At 38.0% G+C, this 20,160-nt stretch overlaps 1 protein-coding gene across 2 annotated transcripts in view; it reads left to right on the top strand.

Annotated features, from left to right (window-relative positions):
• LOC137103811 (WD repeat-containing protein 70) overlaps positions 1-19,474 on the top strand; it is a 37,324-nt gene extending 17,850 nt beyond the window's left edge. For both annotated transcript variants that reach the window (XM_067484501.1, XM_067484502.1), the window contains exons 11-18: positions 6,208-6,307; positions 6,415-6,499; positions 6,604-6,742; positions 14,000-14,100; positions 14,538-14,617; positions 16,110-16,226; positions 18,210-18,372; positions 18,972-19,474. In XM_067484501.1, the coding sequence (XP_067340602.1) occupies positions 6,208-6,307; positions 6,415-6,499; positions 6,604-6,742; positions 14,000-14,100; positions 14,538-14,617; positions 16,110-16,226; positions 18,210-18,372; positions 18,972-19,056 (870 nt within the window). In that variant the 3' untranslated portion in view covers positions 19,057-19,474. The remainder of the gene's footprint in view (positions 1-6,207; positions 6,308-6,414; positions 6,500-6,603; positions 6,743-13,999; positions 14,101-14,537; positions 14,618-16,109; positions 16,227-18,209; positions 18,373-18,971) is intronic.
• The last annotated feature ends 686 nt before the right edge of the window (positions 19,475-20,160 follow it).

The following is a 20,160-nucleotide window of genomic DNA, read 5'->3' as shown; positions in this document are numbered from 1 at the left end:
CTTAATAATTAGTGGAACCAGGGATATGGATATTTGATGTGTCTTCTTTATTTCCTTTATTATTTGTTCATAATTTAAAAAGAAAATAAGTAGAGGCAGCCAGGACCTATAGGAAGATGGTGAGAGAGGGGACATATAACAAAACAACAAGGTCACTAACCACAACAATGTAGGGTGCTCCTAGACCATTTTGGTAAAATGAATTAAGATTGCAAGTCCTTTTTTGACTAAAAGCACATCATGTACAGTCAATACCCTAAAGGCCGTGACACATCAAGCTAATGTCAAAGAACTAGCAGCGACAAAGACCAAGTGCTGCAGCTGTTCACATTGCCTTTTGTCTGAGAATACCAAAAGGTGACAGTCGACAAGCTCATAGCATACATGTTCTTTACTGGTGTGAGAGGAAGAGAAAGTGGAAGGAATTGCAGATAGACAAATTGTAAACAAAGCTGTTACCGAGTTCACTTTTTGTGCATTGATTCCCTAAACTGAACAACCAATCAGTGGTCTCTCCAACAAATGGGACTAATGCTAATTTGACATGCTGAATCTGCTGAATGGCTGCTGGTGGGGGTCCGGCTAGTGCTGTGAGACACACTGTAAAAACTACAGCAAGGACCTGACTTTGGCTTTTGACCAACTGGCAACTTGGTGTGTTAGAGCCCTAAAAGGACCCTTACCACACTAATGTGACTCTGCACACTGTCACTATAAACTGCGGGTAATCTGGGAGAATAAATCTTTCAAATTTTTTAGGACTTTATAACCACTATGATACAGAGTCCTCATAAAGGTTCATGGAACCATTTGAGGTACAAACGAATGGTCCACCAAGCTAAACACACACTGATCATAAACCAGATTTCATTGCCACATAGTTTGATCATCCCCTCAATAAACATTTTGTATCTATTGTATATTTCAAGAGATGTTTTTTAATTTAAAAAGGATTCTACAGTTTTAAGTGTAGTACCTATTCCTCAACTAAGTTTTTAACTCTGAACCACCCCTAAAATGGCAATGACAGTGTAGAACTCTATTTTTTTAGAGCAATTTTTCTTTATATAGCTCACTGTTGTATTATCTGGACACTCACTCCAGTGTGATCCTCTAACCGGCACACACACACACACACACACACAAACAGCATTACTATCACCACTTGTTGATTTCCATGAAAGATCAAAGCAGCTGTTCAGCACTGCGGTTTGTGCACTCGATCCTCAAAAAGCAACAGAGGTCAGAGTGAGATGTAACAACTGGGGGGCCTTATAAAGCCCTTCAGGTGTGTGGTTATAAAAGTATGGAGGTAGAAGAAATGCAGAGCCCTGCAGTATTTATATGGTGATACTCAGATAACGCGGTTAGGAACAGTTGGCCCTGTGGTAGATTGTTATCATAGTCTACTGAGGATGAAATTCAATACTGTTCATTCAGCTATTCAGCTACTTCTGCTGCGGAATTATGTGTCAATATGAGGTTAGTGTACATGTGCATGTATACACAATCCTATGTGATGCAGAATCTTTTACGAAATGGTAAAAAAAATATTCTCCCGTTCCCTTGAAGAATTAAATTGTCACAATTTAGCTTTATACATGTCGGACAGAGTGAAGGACACAGCTTACAGAGGTGTGAGAGAAGTTCCAGTGTGTGAGAATCCAGTTTCACAAGCTGGCTGTGTAGATTATCACAGGAAGCAAACACCATGGCATCTACCAATGCCAGCCAACATCAGGAGAGTACATAAACACTCAAGCTTTCACAACAGCAGCATATGATCTAGAAATAGTTGGCGTGTGTGTGTGTATGAATAACCACACATTTCCTATTGAAGTCACTTGCTTTATAACATTTGTTACATACATTAACAAGGTTACCATGTAATGAACATCTAATTTGTTATTTTTTTTATACCTACATGTTCCTATCTGCCTTGGTGTCTTTGCCTTATGCCCCTGCTGCCATTACTATGGCAATGAGTAAAGCAGAGGTTATGTCTCTTCCTCATTCCACCTGTTTATCTGTGGCTAGGTATAACACACAAAGTATAACATAGCATAGCAAAGGGAGTGAAATTAAGCAGGCAGATGGTGATAATTTTAAGGAAAAAGACTAGATAAACGGGGAAAAAATCTGGAATGATTCATTACCATCGTTGTTGAACAAGAGCTCATAACTTATCTTACCAGTTGACCTGAGAAAACCTATTGCCGTGGCGAAAAGAATGCTTTGAAACAAGTTATTGTGAAACAAGAATCTGAAGTTCTTTAAAGCTAATTTCATCACCTTCTTCCTGTAATTTTATTTTATTTATTTATAGTGTAATATCTATGTGTTTGGTAACATATATTCACAATTCTTCTGACATTTTCGTCTTTTTTTTTAAGAGATGTTACCCAGGACATAGAGTACTCTTTACTAGAGCCATTTTTAAGATAAGCCATTGAGCTTCATGCAGTAGCTCCCAGGAAAATATAATCACAAAAAGGGGGTTCATCAACATACCCTTTTGTTCATAGTTCATGTGTTTGTGACATCAATGTGTGTTATCAAGGACAAAAGAGTTAATGGTAAAGTAGTCAATTCTCAAACTTCACAATGCACACCAAAGGTAGGGTGGTCTGTGTTTGAGTTTAAGGCACTTATTCTTTGGCTGCTTTTCATTAGGCCGGACATTACCTATGGCCTAACTCTTCCATAGCTGCTATAAGATGAAAAAGTTAAATTTTTATTCTTAAATTCATCTCTTGACTTTCTCAACCAAGTCAATTTAAGTGAAGCACATAAGAATAGTTAAATAATCTAAGCCAACAAATGAGGGGAATAGAATCGAGTCTAAGGTAATGAAAAGTAAAATGATGATGGGAAGCAGAAAATTATCCCTGGAGACACTACAGAGGCTAAGTAACAAAGGCATGAAAAAGTAGAATCCATCTTATCTACAGTTCAATGTAGCTGTGTTATCTGTCTCTTCCAAGTTAATAACTTCCCTCCATTTGGAAATGAAGTATGGCCTGGTTTCCTTCTTGTGTCATGAGGACATGTGACTCATTCACCTTGAGCTCCACTTTCTTCTGCTCTTTTTGCCAGCATTTCTCTATCTTATCTGTTTTTCACACTCTGTGCTCACTTTAAATTCCTTATCCACAGTTCTTGGTCCAAAGCCTCTTATTGCTGCAATTCTCTTTTCAGTGATTTATTTGCATTCCGTTTAGAATTAATGAAAACGTAGTTGCAACCAAGGTTATGTTTGTTTGAGTGTGAACAGGACTACTTCCCAGACTATTGCTTCACCAGTGTCTAGCAATGATCAATGTTTGTAATCTGACTGGCAGGTAACGTACTTGGACTGGCAGCAGACACGTTATTGCAATTAGTGCTGAAACGACACACAACAACAACAATACAAACTTTGACCATCCGTTAATTGTTTATGTAATTTAGAAAGCAAAAATGTTTTTCTAGCTTCACTTTCTCAGAGATTAGAAACTAAATTGCTGTTATTATTATGAAACTTGTGTGGAGTAACATAATGTATGAATAATTGTTTATTTCTAGGTTATCACCTTTTTCATTGCTCTCTTTTGTCTATATTTTGAGTAGATGTATACTTTTAGACTGCTTTTCTTTTGTGTCTGAGTGAGAGAAAAGTATTGCAGTGCTGGATATGCAGCCTGGAGCTGTAGACTTGGCACACACATTCTCTGTACTATAGTAGTACACCACTTACTCTGAGTGAGCAGTGAGGATGCACATCGAATGGCAGGCAATTTGGAAACAGCTGTTTAGACACAAACGTGTCCAGCCTGGAGTTGTAAACTTGGCACACACACTCCCTGTATTATAATAGTACACCACTTACTGTGAGTGAGCAGTGAGGATGCACATCGAATGGCAGGCAATGTTAGAAACAGCTGTTTACACACAAAAGTAATGTTCTTCTGTCACCAAAATGCACACTACCACAGCAGCTGGAATTAGGAATATTGTGGATCTCATATCTGGTTTTACCCCTTAAATTACAAAAGTTAAATTCCATTCGCTCTAGCTTTTGTAGTAAGTCTGTTCTCACCTCTATACAATGACCCTTAAGTGAAAGGTCACTTAGCCTACTTGGTTTTCAGTGATACATGCTGATCATCACAGCCAAGTTAAGGAGGATCGCATTCTCATATACAGCAACATGCCGGGGAAATAGTTACACAGGCAGAATTATACACGATTTGCCTGATGAAGACCCTCATGGTGAAAACATTGACTGAAGTTGTTATATTCAGTGTGCTGACTACCTCTCTTTTGCCATTGTATGCCTTTGTGCAGGTAAGTTTAAATGTACAACAAATTATTTTATAAATCGGTTGCTTTAATATATATTAGTTTATCTTTTCAGCCCATGGTGGCATCTTTAACTGTCCTGTTATTGAATGATATCTAGTTTGCCATGATTTAAGACAAAGATAAGCAAGAAAGATATGCCTTAAAAAGTGGAACTCGGGGCATGATCATCCAAATTGTTGCAAATTATTTTCTAAGTAATCAACTCATGGTTTGAAGTAAAAAACAGGAATGACCTCATGCTACTGCAACTACATACGTTTTTCTTCACTGGGAAATGTGAGTGACAACAAAAATAAATGTTGTAGAGACTGAGATACCCTAATCCTAAAGCACCAGATCTCACACGTCCCCTAATGCAGGTCATATGTCAGTTAATGGACAATCCCACCTTGGTAAAGACTCACGTCTTTAAAATTCCACTCCAGGTTGTTAACACAATCTTTCTGTTAGAAATTGGTAAGCCCGAGCCAAGATAACACTGATGACATTAGGGCTCTGTTCAGATAAAGCCACACAAGACATTGTACCACGTTCATAGGCATAGTACTGCCAATGATTAGTAACCCGATTTTTATAAAGTTAATTCCCATTTTTTTTTTCTTTTTACTGAGAAGATAAATGTGCTAGTTCTTTACTTCCTTGTGAACCATTTTACAAAAGAACATACACTCGCTGGCCACTTAGGGACCCCAGTACAATATGATGCGATCTAATTCAAGTACAATATGATGCGATCTAATTCAGCAGCTCTGCCATGAATTCTCTTTTTACTAGCTGAAAGTTTTTAAGTCAGAACTGTCAGAAAGGTGATAATTCCACTGTGTTTTTATTATTTATTATTGAGCCCATAGTGGGTGGTGGAGTCATACTGGAGTGCATTACATCAAGAGGGGGTTCTAATGTTTTGACCTTATCATTAATTTAAATAGAGGGGACCACAATGACCTCAATAATAAACACACACACACACTCTTTTTGGGCCCTGGTGGTTGATGATGTTTTTTTTTTTTTCTCATGTAACAGAGACTTGTGGCATAACACTTATAGTTTTTTTTTCTTTTTAATAGTTTATAATAAGAAAGAATCAAAAGGGCAGTATTACCCTAGGGCTACAGTCAGAAGGGTGTCTGTTGTGCGTTACTGGCTGGCAAACCATAGGCAGAAGGAATAGTGTAATTCTATTTCAGGCAGAACCGAAGGAAAAATCTAAATACAATGATGGCACCTAAGCTTGCCAAGGTAAATCTCTGAGATCTGTAGCTCACGTAAAAAGCGTGGTGGGTAAGGTGTAATAAGTTGCTGGTATTTTATAAGATTTAATATGCTTCAAAGTTAAATATATAATATGGTCTTCAAGGCAGAAATGGAAACTGAAGACACCAAATGAAAAGGTCTTTTTTTTACTGGAGTGACAGGCTGAAACATTTGCTACTAAAGTGAAGCATTAGTTTCACCCTGAAGTACCACAGGATTTTTCTAATATAGATGATCAGTTGTGACCTTGATATGTTTATGCAAACTACTCAGTTAGCCAGGAGCACACAATTTAAAATTGTGTTCTGTATTTAATGATCAGACTAGTCTAGTTAGTTTTTTGTGTCCTTGTAATAGTGATACATGTCAACAACATACCCGATTCTATATTCGCTCAAGTATTTGTATTTTTGTCATTCAAGTCTATTATTAGACACAAATGCTAGTCATTTCCTGCCATCATGATCATCATGGGGATTAAGATCTAATATCTTAATCTTAACGCACATTAGCACCAGTCCTTAGTCTAAAATGTCAGTTGTTACACATCACTACATAACCTATGTAAGACCTTGTTTAAATGTATGTGGTTTCTTTTATTTTTCCCAGGTTCATACAAAGTTCCGCTGTCAGCAAGCACATACTCCAGGAACAGACACCTCCTGCCTCTCTTTTTCCTATGATGGTGTGACTCTTGCTTCACGTGGTGGTAAGAAAATAAAAATTGTAGGACACACATGTTCCAATTTGGCAACTTTCTCTAGAGTTACAATCACAATTTAAATTTTACATGTGTCCCCATCTAATCTTTTCTAGGTGATGACACACTGAAGACATGGGATATACGCAACTTCAGGAAGCCTGTGAATGTTGCTATGGGATTGACCAACTACTTTGCCATGTGAGACTTTTTAAATTATGAACTTCCAGTTTGCTGTTGTTGTTGCAAGTTTATCATACATGGATTATAAACTGATGCTGTTTCTGTGGTCTTCGCCCTATCAGGACTGACTGCTGTTTCAGCCCAGATGACAAGCTTCTCGTAACGGGAACTTCAGTGAAGAAAGACGAGGGAAATGGAAAGCTAGTTTTCTTTGACCGTGCTTCCTTTCAGAGGGTCTATGAAATAGAAGTCACCAATGCAGTAGGTTCTTCGTTATTCTCCACAACCACAAATACTCTCATTACCAGATGTTTTTCAGCTGGATATCTGATATGTTGGTTAAAAACCAAAATGACACAAAATAATGCACAGTGGAAAAGAACCATAATGAATGCACAATGAAACATAATGAAAACACAGTGAAAACAATGTGGATGTAATTTTTTTGTCCATGTAAGTAATCTGGCCTCCAAAAAACTGCAACCTCAACATATTTTATATAATTGAAACTGTTTAAAAACACTGCATCACATTTTGACAGCTGTAGAAACTTGACTGACCTAATATGGAGAATTAATTAACTTTCGTTTTAAGCTGCCACAGAATTATTCCAATTGATTAGAACTTCAGCTTATTTTTTTTTTCAGATGGTATCTGGTCATTTATAACAACAAATCTGTGGTTTTATACACCACATAAATCCTGCCAGACAGCCAGCTGCTTCTGTAATTTATAGTTATAAAATAATAAGTCTACAAAACTCAACTAAAATGTAAGTAGGATTGAGTGAATCACTTTACTCATATGATAAGTTAGTTAGTTTTTTTATTGTTGAAATTAAATATCAAAGTGCTTCCTAGATATTCTTATTTCATCATACCCTAACTAGAATGTAGCCCGAACAAAGCCTGTCAGCACCCGAGGGTTTGGTTCAGATTCGGACACAAATTTAGAAATGTCGTTTGTGTTCAGTCATGTGGGTTAGGATAAATAGACACAATCGTAATTATTTAAAACTATAAAACAGACTACATGAATCTATGTTTCTCTTTCATATTAATTTAAATTGCTATTAAACACTAAAATTATCTTTAATGGTCAGGTTGCTTCTCCTTGTGTGCTTGTAGTAGAAAAAACACCACACAAATTTATCTGCATTGGGCTCAAGTCAGATTTGGACATGAAATGGAATGTGATTGTCCGGCTTGGGTCAGTTTGGGTCACCGCACCCTCAGGCTTGGGTCAGGTATGGACAGAAAGTCTATGAAAGCCTAGTCTATGCTATAATCCTTAAAAGGCCAAATTTACATACAGTATCTTCTCCATCTTAAACCAGGATGACACTTGTTAGGAAGAGTAGTCGAGACAGAGGAAACTCAAGCTAGTAGTAATGTTACCTTTCCTCACTGCAAGTAATTTCCACAAACCTCTGGCACAACAACTTTTAAATTCACTGTCTTTGGGTTATATTTGAAATTAAATTATTTATAGATACAATCAGCATTTGTCTTTGTATGCACACAATGGTAATATGTAGCCTTCCCAGAAATCCATTTACTGAGGGCAACTAGCCATAGGTGCTAAAATAACGGGCAGACCTACTGTCTTTAGCAGAAAAACTGAAAGCTTTTGTTGTTTCTTGTTGGTTCTCATACATCATCCTCTGTTGAATGTATTTAAGACTGTGTGTTTCTAACTTGGCAGCTACAGAAGCTTCCTCCCTGGCTTAAGCATCATACTTTACATGGGCCATTGCATGAACATGTTTAAGAGTTAAGGGGGGGGGGGGGGGGGCGTGTGTGTGTGTGTGTGTATGCGCACATCCTCTTGCCAGCCAGCTGCTCTTAGCTTGCAAACCTTGGCACAGCATCCACACTGAGTGTACACTCCACTAAACAGATGCACTGAGAGGAAGGGAGCTGTGTTTTGGGAACCGATTTTAAGAACAATTTAAATTTATCATAAATGTTGTACATCTAGATGTTTATTTATTTGCCATTTTTCTAAATCTGACCTGAATTTCACTTCACATTTAGTATGTTATTTATCAGAGACAACAACCTCTGTTTCACACAAAGGTCTTACACTGTTGCAAGTGTGCAAGTGTTTCTTGAAATATAACTACATTTTCTAGAGATGCTTTTGTTTGAACAACAGCACTTCTGTGTTTATCCTCTCCTCTTTAGATGGCTATAGGGCTAAGGTCAGGGGTAGATGCAAGCTGACAATTCACAAAACGTACATAGGTAAAGCGTATGTTCTTTTCTAAGTATACGTAATTTTTGTTTGGTGTTAATGTGGTCACTCGTAGGTGTTATAGGTGGCATTATTTACTTTGCATACAATATAGGAGCCCTAGGACACTTTTTTTGAGTCAAAGAGTTTTAACAATCCTCCTCCTCTCTTGTACATGTTTCCTTCACTTTGACTTTAGAGAAGTGATTTATTCATATTTTTCATTGGCCTTTTACTTGTTCTAGCATCTGCTATTGTCAGAAACTTTAAAAAGTTTTAGCTCAGTTTCACTGAAAGCACAGTAAAACCTTTTCCTCTCTGCTCGCTCTAAGTGCTAAACAGAAATCCAGCTGATTTCCTACAAAATCCAAAACAGTGCCATGAAAAACAAAGCGGTCTAAAGACAGGAACAGGCTGCCAATGGCCTTGGCAAAGGTTTTATTTGTGTCAATTCTACCACTCTCAAAATGTTTATGGTAAGTATTAAAATAGTTTAATTATGCATTTTTTCCTTAATAAAGGACTTCAACCAATTTAGTCCAATTTAGTGGAAATAGACTTTGAAATCATTCACATATTCGAGCAATTTCATGCTGTGATATAACTTCTTTAAATGCTTTTGTATCCATAAAAGCTACAGTTTATGAGTGGACATGTGTTGGGTTGGCTCATGGATGGTGCTTGGGCTATAAACGGAAAATGCAGTTTTCTAGGGACCTTTTAATGGTAATTGTTATTACTCTAATATTGCAAAATTTAGACTAGACATATTATTATTTATTTATTTTTTTTGCTTTTGGCTTTTAGTAACATTAAATTGATAAATGAAACCATAAAGTTTTAGAGAGGCAGCTATTTTTAGGCACTTACATCCCTGCTTTTTTAAAGCATTTTATTTTATGTGTACATTTGATAGATAACATTTTCATCAAATTGTTTGTTTGTATCCAGCCCTTCTCTCCAGCCACTGACCATATGTCTAACAATCTAAATATAATTAGATCACCCACACCAATTCTATCAATAGCTTCACCCCGAAAGGAACTGGCCGCAGCTAAAATGTAGTTTTTGCAGCACATCAGTTATTTCTTCTTGACACGCACTCCGTGAACCTGATGAATGTGCTATTTACTATGTTTACATCAGCCGTCTCCTTCTCAGATGGCCCAAGAATTTAAGTGCAGTCTTTATAAAGTGGTGTACCAGGCAGGCAAGTGAAAGGAAGGGCCACCAATCATTTCTAACTAAACAGTCTACATAACCCCAGACCTGGATTTTGGGTGCGCTTGGGAGCAGAGGCTGTTTTAGGCCCGTTTGGTAAATACTTCAGACACTCTAAAGCTTACCTTAGTTTATCAAAACGGGCAGGAATCAGGTGAGACTCTGCTGACTTTCAGAGCACTGAGCTTTTGGCTGAATTCCATATGGAGAAAACCACCGTGTGGATTTTTGCTGTGGTGACTTTTCACAGAATAAAGTAAATGATTAGGGGGAAAAACTGAAACCAGATCGGTATCCCACTCACTAGCTTACTAAAGGGTCCATGAAATGGCTAGATGCAACACATTACCACATTTTATAATTACTCAATTGTTATCATGAATCAAATCATAAAAACACTCATTAATAAGCATTCTAGGACAGTATAACTATACATTACATTACATTCATCCAAGCATGAGCAATGGTATATGTATACAGTATTGGAGGGAGAATTGGAGCATTTCTAATAAGATATGCTTGAAATAATTACTTAAACGTTTTTTAGTCTGAAATCCAATTTGACTCTCAAGTCAAAGTTTTCAGATGTTTGAGTGAATGGACATTGAGTACTTAGCCTATACAATTTTTGATGTTCCTTTACATGGCCAGGAATGATTGCAGATGAGAGCTGCTTTAGGGCCTCCCTCACTAGTTGCTGTTTGTCCATGCTATATCAACCATCTCATGCTTGATGGTTCCTGAATAGTATGCTGCTTCCTGTACTGCTCTTTAAGGAGGCCTTTTAAAAGAATGGTCAGTCTTTCATCCTCAATAAGAGTAGCCAAGCTTGAAAGAGAAGGGAGGCCTTTACTCAGTTCTGGCTTGTGTGTCTTACCAAGTAAAACCCGCAAGATGTTAAAGCCAGTTGTTCCAGAGAGGTAGCTCATGCTAATTACAGACTTCTCGGACATGTGCCCGCTGTGTGTGTAGCCGAGGTGCTAAGACTAACAGTCTACTTTCCCTTACTGCATTTAGCTGGCCTGTGTAGCTCACTCTGTGAGAAGCAGTCCACTCACCAGCGACTAAATGAGACACACGCATGTTCTATTTTTGCTTACTATTTCACAATAAGCATACATATTTGGCAAGTGGTTGTTGTCTCATTTAGCCTTAATGAGTCTTTGGCATTTTAATCTGATGGGACGTAGAAAGCTGCTACTGAAGAACCGACTGATTAAAGTTTCCTCCTTCATGTTGTGATGTAATTTTGTGGACATGAAGCGTAAACAGGGGTTCCTAGAGTATAAACATGCTGCTCTGAATAACTGGAAAGCAGTCTTTGTGTTGGACTGGACTGAGCTGTGCTTGGCTGCAGATATCTCAGTGGATCCAGCTGGGGTGGGCCCCATTGAACTGAGCTGTATTATGGTTTTCTACTCTTTCTGTTAGAGTTGTTCCACTGGTAACAGAATGATTCGCCAGGGTCTGAGCAGGAAGTTTTCTGAATGTGACTGAACTGCAGTGACCTGGCTATGTAGTCACTTTTATTTTGGATTTCCTGCCTGATTTGGGCCATTCTGTATTGTGCTGTGAGTAATTTAACAAACTTTCTGTCATCTCAGCCTCCCCTTAAATAATACATTTTTCCCCTGAAGTACATCCACAGTAAGTAGCCTTAATTTGGTCATGGTATATATAGGTTTAAACATGTTGTTGTAAGTATTGAATCCTCTAAGCAAAAAGCATATTCCTGAAATTTTACAATTCAGACAGGTGCTTCACTTTGTTGCACACTTAACTTCAAACTACTATCATTCTACACCTCATGCTTTACAAGAGTTTCATAATTTACAAAATAAAACTGTTTTTACACCTCAATTTGAGCAGTTTATCCAGTTCTTCATAACCATTTATCTCAAACTCCATTAGATTAGATTGGGTGTGTCTGAAGTGCCATATTCAGTTCTCTCCATAGAACTCATGTTCCATGACCTTCACTCTGTTCATGGGCTAGACCACTTACCATCGTGCTTTGTCATAAGAACTGTCTCAGAGTTAGTGTCCGTCATCAGGTGATGAGGAGTGCTTGGAGTTCTGCTCAGAGAGCTTCAGCCTTGTTTCATTAGACCAGGAGATATTTTTTTTTCTTCGTGCTCCCAGTCCACTAAATGAAATTTGGCAAATTCTGAGTGGGCTGTTATCTGAATTTTACTCATAGAGTCTGCTGTCTAGCTGCTCTACCATAAAGGCCTGGTTAATGAGGAGCTGCTAAGATGGCCATGCTTCCAGCAGGTTCTTACATCTGTGCATAGGACTTCTGAAGCTCTGTTATCAACCAACTGGGGAATTCTTGGTCACCTCCTTGAGCAAAATCCTTCTTACCTGTTGCTCTAGTATGTTCCCTGATCTATGCCTTGCCACAATTTTCATCCTTCTTTATGGGCATCTATAGAGTATTCCATGGACTTGACGGTGTATTTTTTTGTCCTGACATGCAGTGCGCTCTTCACATATATCAAGATTAATTCATGTCAACAACATTCACCTGACCTCAAATTGAAGTGCAAAAGCTAATAACTGGAATACTTTTGTAAATGACAGTTAAGTATTTGGATTTTAATCAATATGGGGGAAACAAATTAAAAACAAGGCCTTCAAGATGTAGAGCCGGAACAATATCCTGCTCAAGCAAGGATAAAGGAATGACCAAATTAGGGAATGTACACAATAATAGTGCAAAAAGTAGAGGAGTCGGTATACTTTCTGAAGCCGATGTATTTGTTAATTTTTGCACATATAACACAAATATACACCGCAAATGTATTTACATTTGTGTACATTTATTAAGTTATGTGTTTTGAATCCTTTTTAAATGTTAACATCTGCCAATATAATAATGGTAAACTATGCAAGACTTGTATTGAGCACTTGCATTAAGCATTTTCCAGATGTTTCTATCAATTGCAGACTGCTTATGATCTGGTTGAGCAGATTAACTCTCATCTGTCCGATGAGCAACAACCACTGAGCTGCTAGCCTGATGGTGTAAAATATATGTATATTCCTGTAAAATGTTTGTAAGTTCTAAACCATAATTAAATCACTAAATGCACAAAGTCCTTATTTTGTTGTACACTTGATTGAAAAAGTTGGAACATGAACAATTTGTTACTGTAAGCAATTTAATTTAAAACAGAACTGAATAGAAACTGTTCTATTTTATAGTTTTGATAATATTGTAAGTAAAAACCCAAGAAGGGATGCAAGCATAAGCACAAGTACTTTTCTGTACTTATGTCTTTCTTCTTGTGTATTTTTCTGTGTAATATCCTGCCGTTTTGTGATTGAGACTTCTTTCCTTGGTATCCCGGTTGAAAGCTGAACAGCTGGGTGTTAAGCAGCTTTCACCATAACAGATTCTAGACATCCCTGTTGTAGTCTTACCCACCCCCTATCCTACTGCCCCCTGCCCCCCAGATTGGTTTCTCAAAAATACTGTACAACTACATGATATACACAACCATACCAGATGCCTAAATGTGATCGTGAGGGTCTAGCTCTGCAGTGTAGCTCTCATATCACACCCTGAACTGAGGGTCTTCATCATATTGTGTATGTATTCTCTCGCTCTCGCTCTCTCTCGCTCTCTCTCTGTCTCTCTCTCTCTGTCTCTCTCTCTCTGTCTCTCTCATATATATATATATATATATATATATATATATATATATATATATATATATATATATATAAGCACCTCTGGATAAATGTGGTCACATTTGCCTATTGGCACTGGGCCATCTGTCACAAACAGACAGGGATCCAACCCTCATCCCAACATCCAAATATAGTCAACTAGAGCAGCGGAGCACACTAGGACTGATCCCTACTGTACTACAACCAACCTGTGTCACACAGTCACAATACTTAAGACAATAAAATATGGTTGTTAGATTTAGTTTGCAGAAAAACAAAGCATAACATCCTTTCTTTACGTGCAACACCTTCACTTACTTTTACAAAGAATATTAACTGTATCATGTTCCTTTGGTGTGTGTGTGTTTGTTTGTTCGTTTGTTCCAGAGTGTTGTTCGTTTACTGTGGCACCCAAAGCTTAACCAGATAATGGTGGGAACTGGGAATGGACTGGCTAAGGTCTACTATGATCCCATCAAAAGCCACAGGTATGTTGGGTTTTTAGGGCTAAGTCTGGCATTATTTTCATTGATATTCAATGGCCCTGAAAAGTCTAAAACTAATGAATTAATCCTACAAACAGGAATTGTTTCTGTGGCCAAATGCATGTTACAGAATTTTGTTGTTGAACTAAGCCTATTAGACATACATAAAAAAGTCAGGCCATGGCACCAGATGATATATTCCTTCATGACAATCAACACAGCAAGGATAGTTGATTCTTTTCAGCGTGTTGAACTAGCAAGGCAGTTCCAACATCATGTATATGGCCAATGTTGAGAATGTACAAGTTAGCTGAAAATGTTTTAACTATTAAATGACCTAAATGTTTGAATATATATTGCTTATTCAGTTCATCTTCATGACATACCAGTAGCACTCATTTCTATATGATACCTTGAAATAGCATTGTTTTCTTTTCCAGAGGGGCCATGCTGTGTGTAGTGAAGAACAAGCGAAAAGAGAGACAAGCAGAGACGCTAACACAAGAATACATCATAACACGTAGGTTCTACTGTGGCTGCACTCACACAGACACATACATATACACATAATCACAATTACTGACACACATTTAAAGTAATTTGAAATGTCTTCCACAAACCACTCCATCAGTTCAGTCCACCTTGAGCCACTAACCCAAATGCTAAGTAGTGCTCTTCATGTGAAACGCAATCATCAAAACAATGCCAGCCATATACCAAATGCAGCATATTTTATGTTGACTTCTCAGACATAAGCAACAAAAACACTAACTCTAATTTACATCTTACCTCTGTGGCTTCTTTCACACACAGACATTCAGTAACACTTCTGAGGCTTTGTGGGGAATGAGTCTTCAATGACAATTATCTGATAGAGTAGTGATGGATGAGTGGATTGACAGACGAAGGGCACTGTGGCACGCAGCAGCCACGCGGTCCGGAGTCATGCCGGATCACGCTAGGGACAGCCACCTCTCCCATGTCTGCTGGCGTGATCTCCTGTTGGCCCACACCACATACACAAACTACCCCCCCCCCTCCACCTCCTGGTCATCCTTTCATATCATCTATACACGAGGCTGTCATTTCTTTTGTGCATGCCTCACACTCATTTGCCAGAGAAACAGGACAACTGCCAAGGTGTAGTCCCTGATTGGCTGCTAAGACCTAATTCAGACTCCATTTATTGTTTGGGCTTCTGCAACCTTTTCAGGTGCTCCATGTGATTTCATTGCCATGCCAACAGGGTGTGAAGTAGGCAGGCATTTGACTATCACGAGTGGTGAGTGACGCACTTGATGCCCTGGCACTGGAAAATTAGAGGGGACAGGAAGCAAGTGATGGCCCATTGAGAAAAGCGAGGGGAATCTGTTAACAGTAACCTTTTTGCTTAATGTAGCGTGGAGGAGAAGAATTTATACTGAACAGTGACAGGGCTCCTGAATGGAAAATCACTTTATCTAACCCTTTACTAAAGTGTCTTTTTGTAACCGCCAAGGACAAGAGCAGAGCACACACTCACTTTACACAACCACAAAAGCTCACAAGCCTTTAAGGGCACTCATTTACACTTACTCATGCACACATTCACTAACGCACTCATGGATTTAAGTGCTGGGGGCCTTTATTGTGATAGTGTTCACAAAAGTGTGAAGAGTGGCTGAGTGATTGTCTGAATCTAAACATAGGGGATATAATGAATATGTTGGTGTGCACTATGGCAGAAAAAGTACACAATGGGAGAGATGCTGCCAGAGGTCAACAGGTGTTTGTATTTTCATGTATGTGCAGCGCATCTTTTGCAAGGTGTAGTAGTAATAGTAGGTGATGCTGTGTGTTCTGTACTTTTTGAAAACTGTCTGAAAACATTCAGAGAATAATTTACATACGCTGCAAACACGAACATGTTGCCAGATGCCTTGTCTGCACGTTTGCGTAAAAGTGTTATGTGATCTTGCCATTTGAGTTACCTAAGCACCTTAATTACCCGTGTTTACCCTTTGTGTCTTCAGCTCATGCCTTACCCATGTTCAGAGAGGCCCGACAGAGGAGTACACGCAAACAGCTGGAGAAGGACAGACTTGACCCTAAGAAATCCCACAAACCAGAGCCTCCTGTTTCTGGACCAGGTGTGCATATGCTTTTTTTTTTAAATTACTTTAACCAAAAACAATGAAAAGCATGATTTATATTTAGTATTGAAGCATTCACTCTGCCAGGGAGACAAGATAGAGCAAACACCACTATAGAGCAAAACAACTCTATAATTCTAATGCTGTGTTTAAAGATGAGTAAAGTAATGAGGTATGGCTACAATTGTTTGTGAAGTGAGTCATTAGTCATGTTTGTAACTCGAATACACAATTCTTTTTGAGGCAGTTGTTCAAATCCACAGTTGTTGAAGTGTTTGGTATTATGCAATCCCGCTGAAGTTAAGAGCTATAACAGCACTGCTCCCACTTGGCCTCTCAGTGCTTCATTATAGCCGGCTGTTGCCTCATATTTCTTAACTGCTTGGACATAATAATGCATTGTGAACCACTGAACTTTCCTTGGCACCTTTGCTAGTTTATATTTTTATTTTAATAGACACTGAAAAAAAGGCCATACCTTAGCATGATTATGGATACAATTTCTTTCAATAAGCCACCGAGCATTTCCAATTGTATTGTATTCCAGCTGGCTAATTGCTGCTGTGTTCAGTTGTTTTAATTTTGACTTTCACTGTCTTATCACTTAGTTCTTCATTACTGTTCACTACTGCAGATACAACAGTATAGGGGTTTCACAGTAAAGCACACATTTGGACATGTTTAAATACTTTATAAAATGTACATGATGAGACAGTTTACGCAGTAATAATAACAATAATACATTTTTACAAATTTAAAGCTACCTAACAATCGACATAGCCTCCATAAGCCAGAAAGGATTTGCATTCAAAAAGAGCTACATGTAGAGTCACAGAGTTGAGAGAAAGAAAAACAAATTGAACAGTCTGCAAATTTAGATGTAAGTCCTTTTTCATGAAAATAAGTTTGACTGCTTGATAGCAGGTCACTGGCTTTCAGACGACAGGCTGTCTTTATATTGTTTATCCTTTGTGTGACATGACTTTGCATAAGTGTAAGGTAAAGTTTGGTGGTTGGCTGACTGCTTACAAGCAATGGAAAGAGGTGCATTTGAATCCCCAAACAACCCTGTTGGCCAACTACAGCAGGAAACCCCTCTGTGTTTGACTATGGGATTGCATGTGTGTTTATGTTTATATGTGTGTATATATGTGTGTGTATATATCCTTGTTCTTTTAAGACAACCGCAATAATTTCCTATCTGTAAAGCAGAAAGTTTTTTCCCCCCAGAAGCTTTATTAAGAGCAGACAAGTTTTTGTTTTTTGAACCACTTTCTGCAGCAAGAATTAAATTAACTGCACAAAACACAATCTAACAATAGTCATTATGTAATCATCTGCTAGCAAGTTATGAAAACCACGTATCGTTGAAAGTAGTGCTTGCATAATTGTGATAAAGAGTATACGTACATGTAATACAGGGTCATGCAATGTAATGGAATACATTTAAATATATTAGTGTCTGCATTTGTGCTTTCCTGACCATGTAATCAAAGTTACCACAAAAGTTCGGCAAGGACCACATTTGGCCTCATTTCCTGTGGGTTGTTGTGTGTAACCTAATAAATGTCACATAATTGAAAACTGGTCACATAAGATTTTCACTGACGATTGAAAAATACTAAAATTTTGACTGCATTTGTATTAAAAGTTATGGGGATTCCTGAAAGCTTTAGGAAAATCAATTAGCAAACATCAAAGAGAAAATCCTGGATTTCAGAACGGTGCTGATCTATAAGCCACTAGCTTAACTAGATAGATCATCTGGTGAAAACGGCACATATGGTGGAAAGCATATGTATGATTAAGTCGTCAAGTTATTAATTTCTTTCATGGTATAAGGTTTTTAAGAGGTACAATAACCTGCAATTTCGATCTGCCGGTGTGATACTGCCACTGGGGAAGCCAAATTGAGAAATTAGTTTTTTTTGGTACTTAAGATTGAACCACATATAACCAGGTCCAAATGTGTTTTGGCAGGTCGTGGAGGCAGAGTAGCAGCTCATGGTGGCACTCTGTCTTCATTCATCGTAAAGAACATTGCTTTAGATAAAACAGATGACAGCAACGCACGAGAGGCCATCCTACGTCATGCAGCCGAGGCTTCAGAGAACCCTTACTGGGTTGCCCCTGCGTACAAACAGTAAGAAACCCCTTGTACTCTAATTTGTTAAACTGTAAACCATTCACACACTGTGCTTTCTTCCTCACTTAGTAAGTGTAAGCTGAGTCTTGAAAGCTACTGTACTTACAGTATTGTGATGGTATTTGGATTTACAGCTGTGACATGTAAATGTTCAAAGAGCTGTACAGTTTTACTGCTATACACTTCAGACTGCTAAAAGGAGAGTAATGGACAGCTTCAGATGACTATCAGACTCAGACAGCTATGTAAGCATGGAACAAAGCTGTGAGATAAATCAGTCTGTTTCAGATACAGTACTGCAAACAAACTGTGCATTGTAGTAGATTAGATGATGTACACCAGTGGTTGCAGGCCTCTTTCTCAGGTAGTTCTTATCACTGTTAGCCTGCCTTTCCTGGCTGAAAAAAGCAGGTCTAAATTGGGTCTGGGTCTGCAGTCTGAACTTCCCTTAGCCTAAGTTTGCCTATAATGAAGAAGTAATCTAATTTCTTAAAAACCTGTCATCTGATTATTTTCCTCTTCTTGCAGTTTTTTGAATTGCTTTGAAGTTCTCTAAGAAAACTTAAATCATTACTTGCCTGTGTGAATGCTTTTAGGACCCAGCCAGAGCCGGTGTTTGCAGAGGACTCAGAGGAAGATGAGTCTGACAAGGAACCAGAGTGGAAGAAACGCAAGATCTGAGGGTGGGCTTGTGGTTGAATATACAGCAGCTTAACCACAAGGCCTCAAGATCAACCCCAGAACACCGATGTATTGTCATAACCTCTGCATAGGACCATCGATTAAAGCTGTACAGACCTTTTCCTTCCCCTTCGGTTAGTGTCTGTGTATTTATGTGCATGTTTCTCTTTAAAGGGAAGCACATAAATGTGCAGGCCATCTCACTGTGCAAGCGTAATATAATTATATACAGGTTAATGTTCCTCTTATTGTAACTCATCAGTGACTGGAAGAATTTGGTATTTTATGTTTTAAAGCTGTAGAATTTTGTAGGATGTGACATTTAAACCTTAATGTAGATTTTTTACATACTGAATTTAACTTAGAAAAATAAAAGAATATATATTCTTTTGTCAAATTGACATTTGAAATATCCTAAGTGAAGTGTGGAGTGACATCTGTTTTTTAAAAATCAAAAGATTTTTTTTCTGTGAAATTCCTTTTTTGTGACTCACTAACTTAAACCTGAAGATATAAACAGTCAACACTGCTTTAAATGAAGTATTTGCAGTGTATTTCAGCCCAGTTATGATAAAATTATTCAATAATTCGATTCTGATGAATTAAGGTTTTGTTTAGCATTTCAAAAATACATCCAGCAATTATAATTCCTTCAGCAAACTCCAGTATCACATCATATTTCTGAGGTATTCAATTGCTTTTATGTCTACATTTGTAAGATTAATATCAGGTGTGGCTTCAAACATACAGCGTATGTTTGTTGAATAGTCTTTGCAAAAATAAACAATCTAGAAATGACAGTAGTGCGTAACACGCCTATAAACGAGTAGAGCCATGTCTTAATTTTCTCTTTGAATCCCTTGAATGACCTGAACAATGTCTACATATTTTAACTGACAGAGACGACCGCAACATGCTGATCTAATAAAACCCGTGTCTGTGTTCCTTGTACGTTTCCCTAGAAGGCAACCTCTGCCTACAACAACACGCTAATGTAAGTGCGCTTCATTTTTCAGTCAAACCACTTTTTTAACAAGACATTTTTAACACGTTTCATGACACTTTGGAAATGATGGATTTTAGGTGCTCTGTGAACATTGTGTT

The sequence above is a fragment of the Channa argus genome, chromosome 18 (genome assembly GCF_033026475.1).
Source record: "Channa argus isolate prfri chromosome 18, Channa argus male v1.0, whole genome shotgun sequence".
Classification (NCBI taxonomy): domain Eukaryota; kingdom Metazoa; phylum Chordata; class Actinopteri; order Anabantiformes; family Channidae; genus Channa; species Channa argus.
Note: the sequence above shows the minus strand (reverse complement) of the source record. Positions and strands in the feature narration are given on the sequence as shown.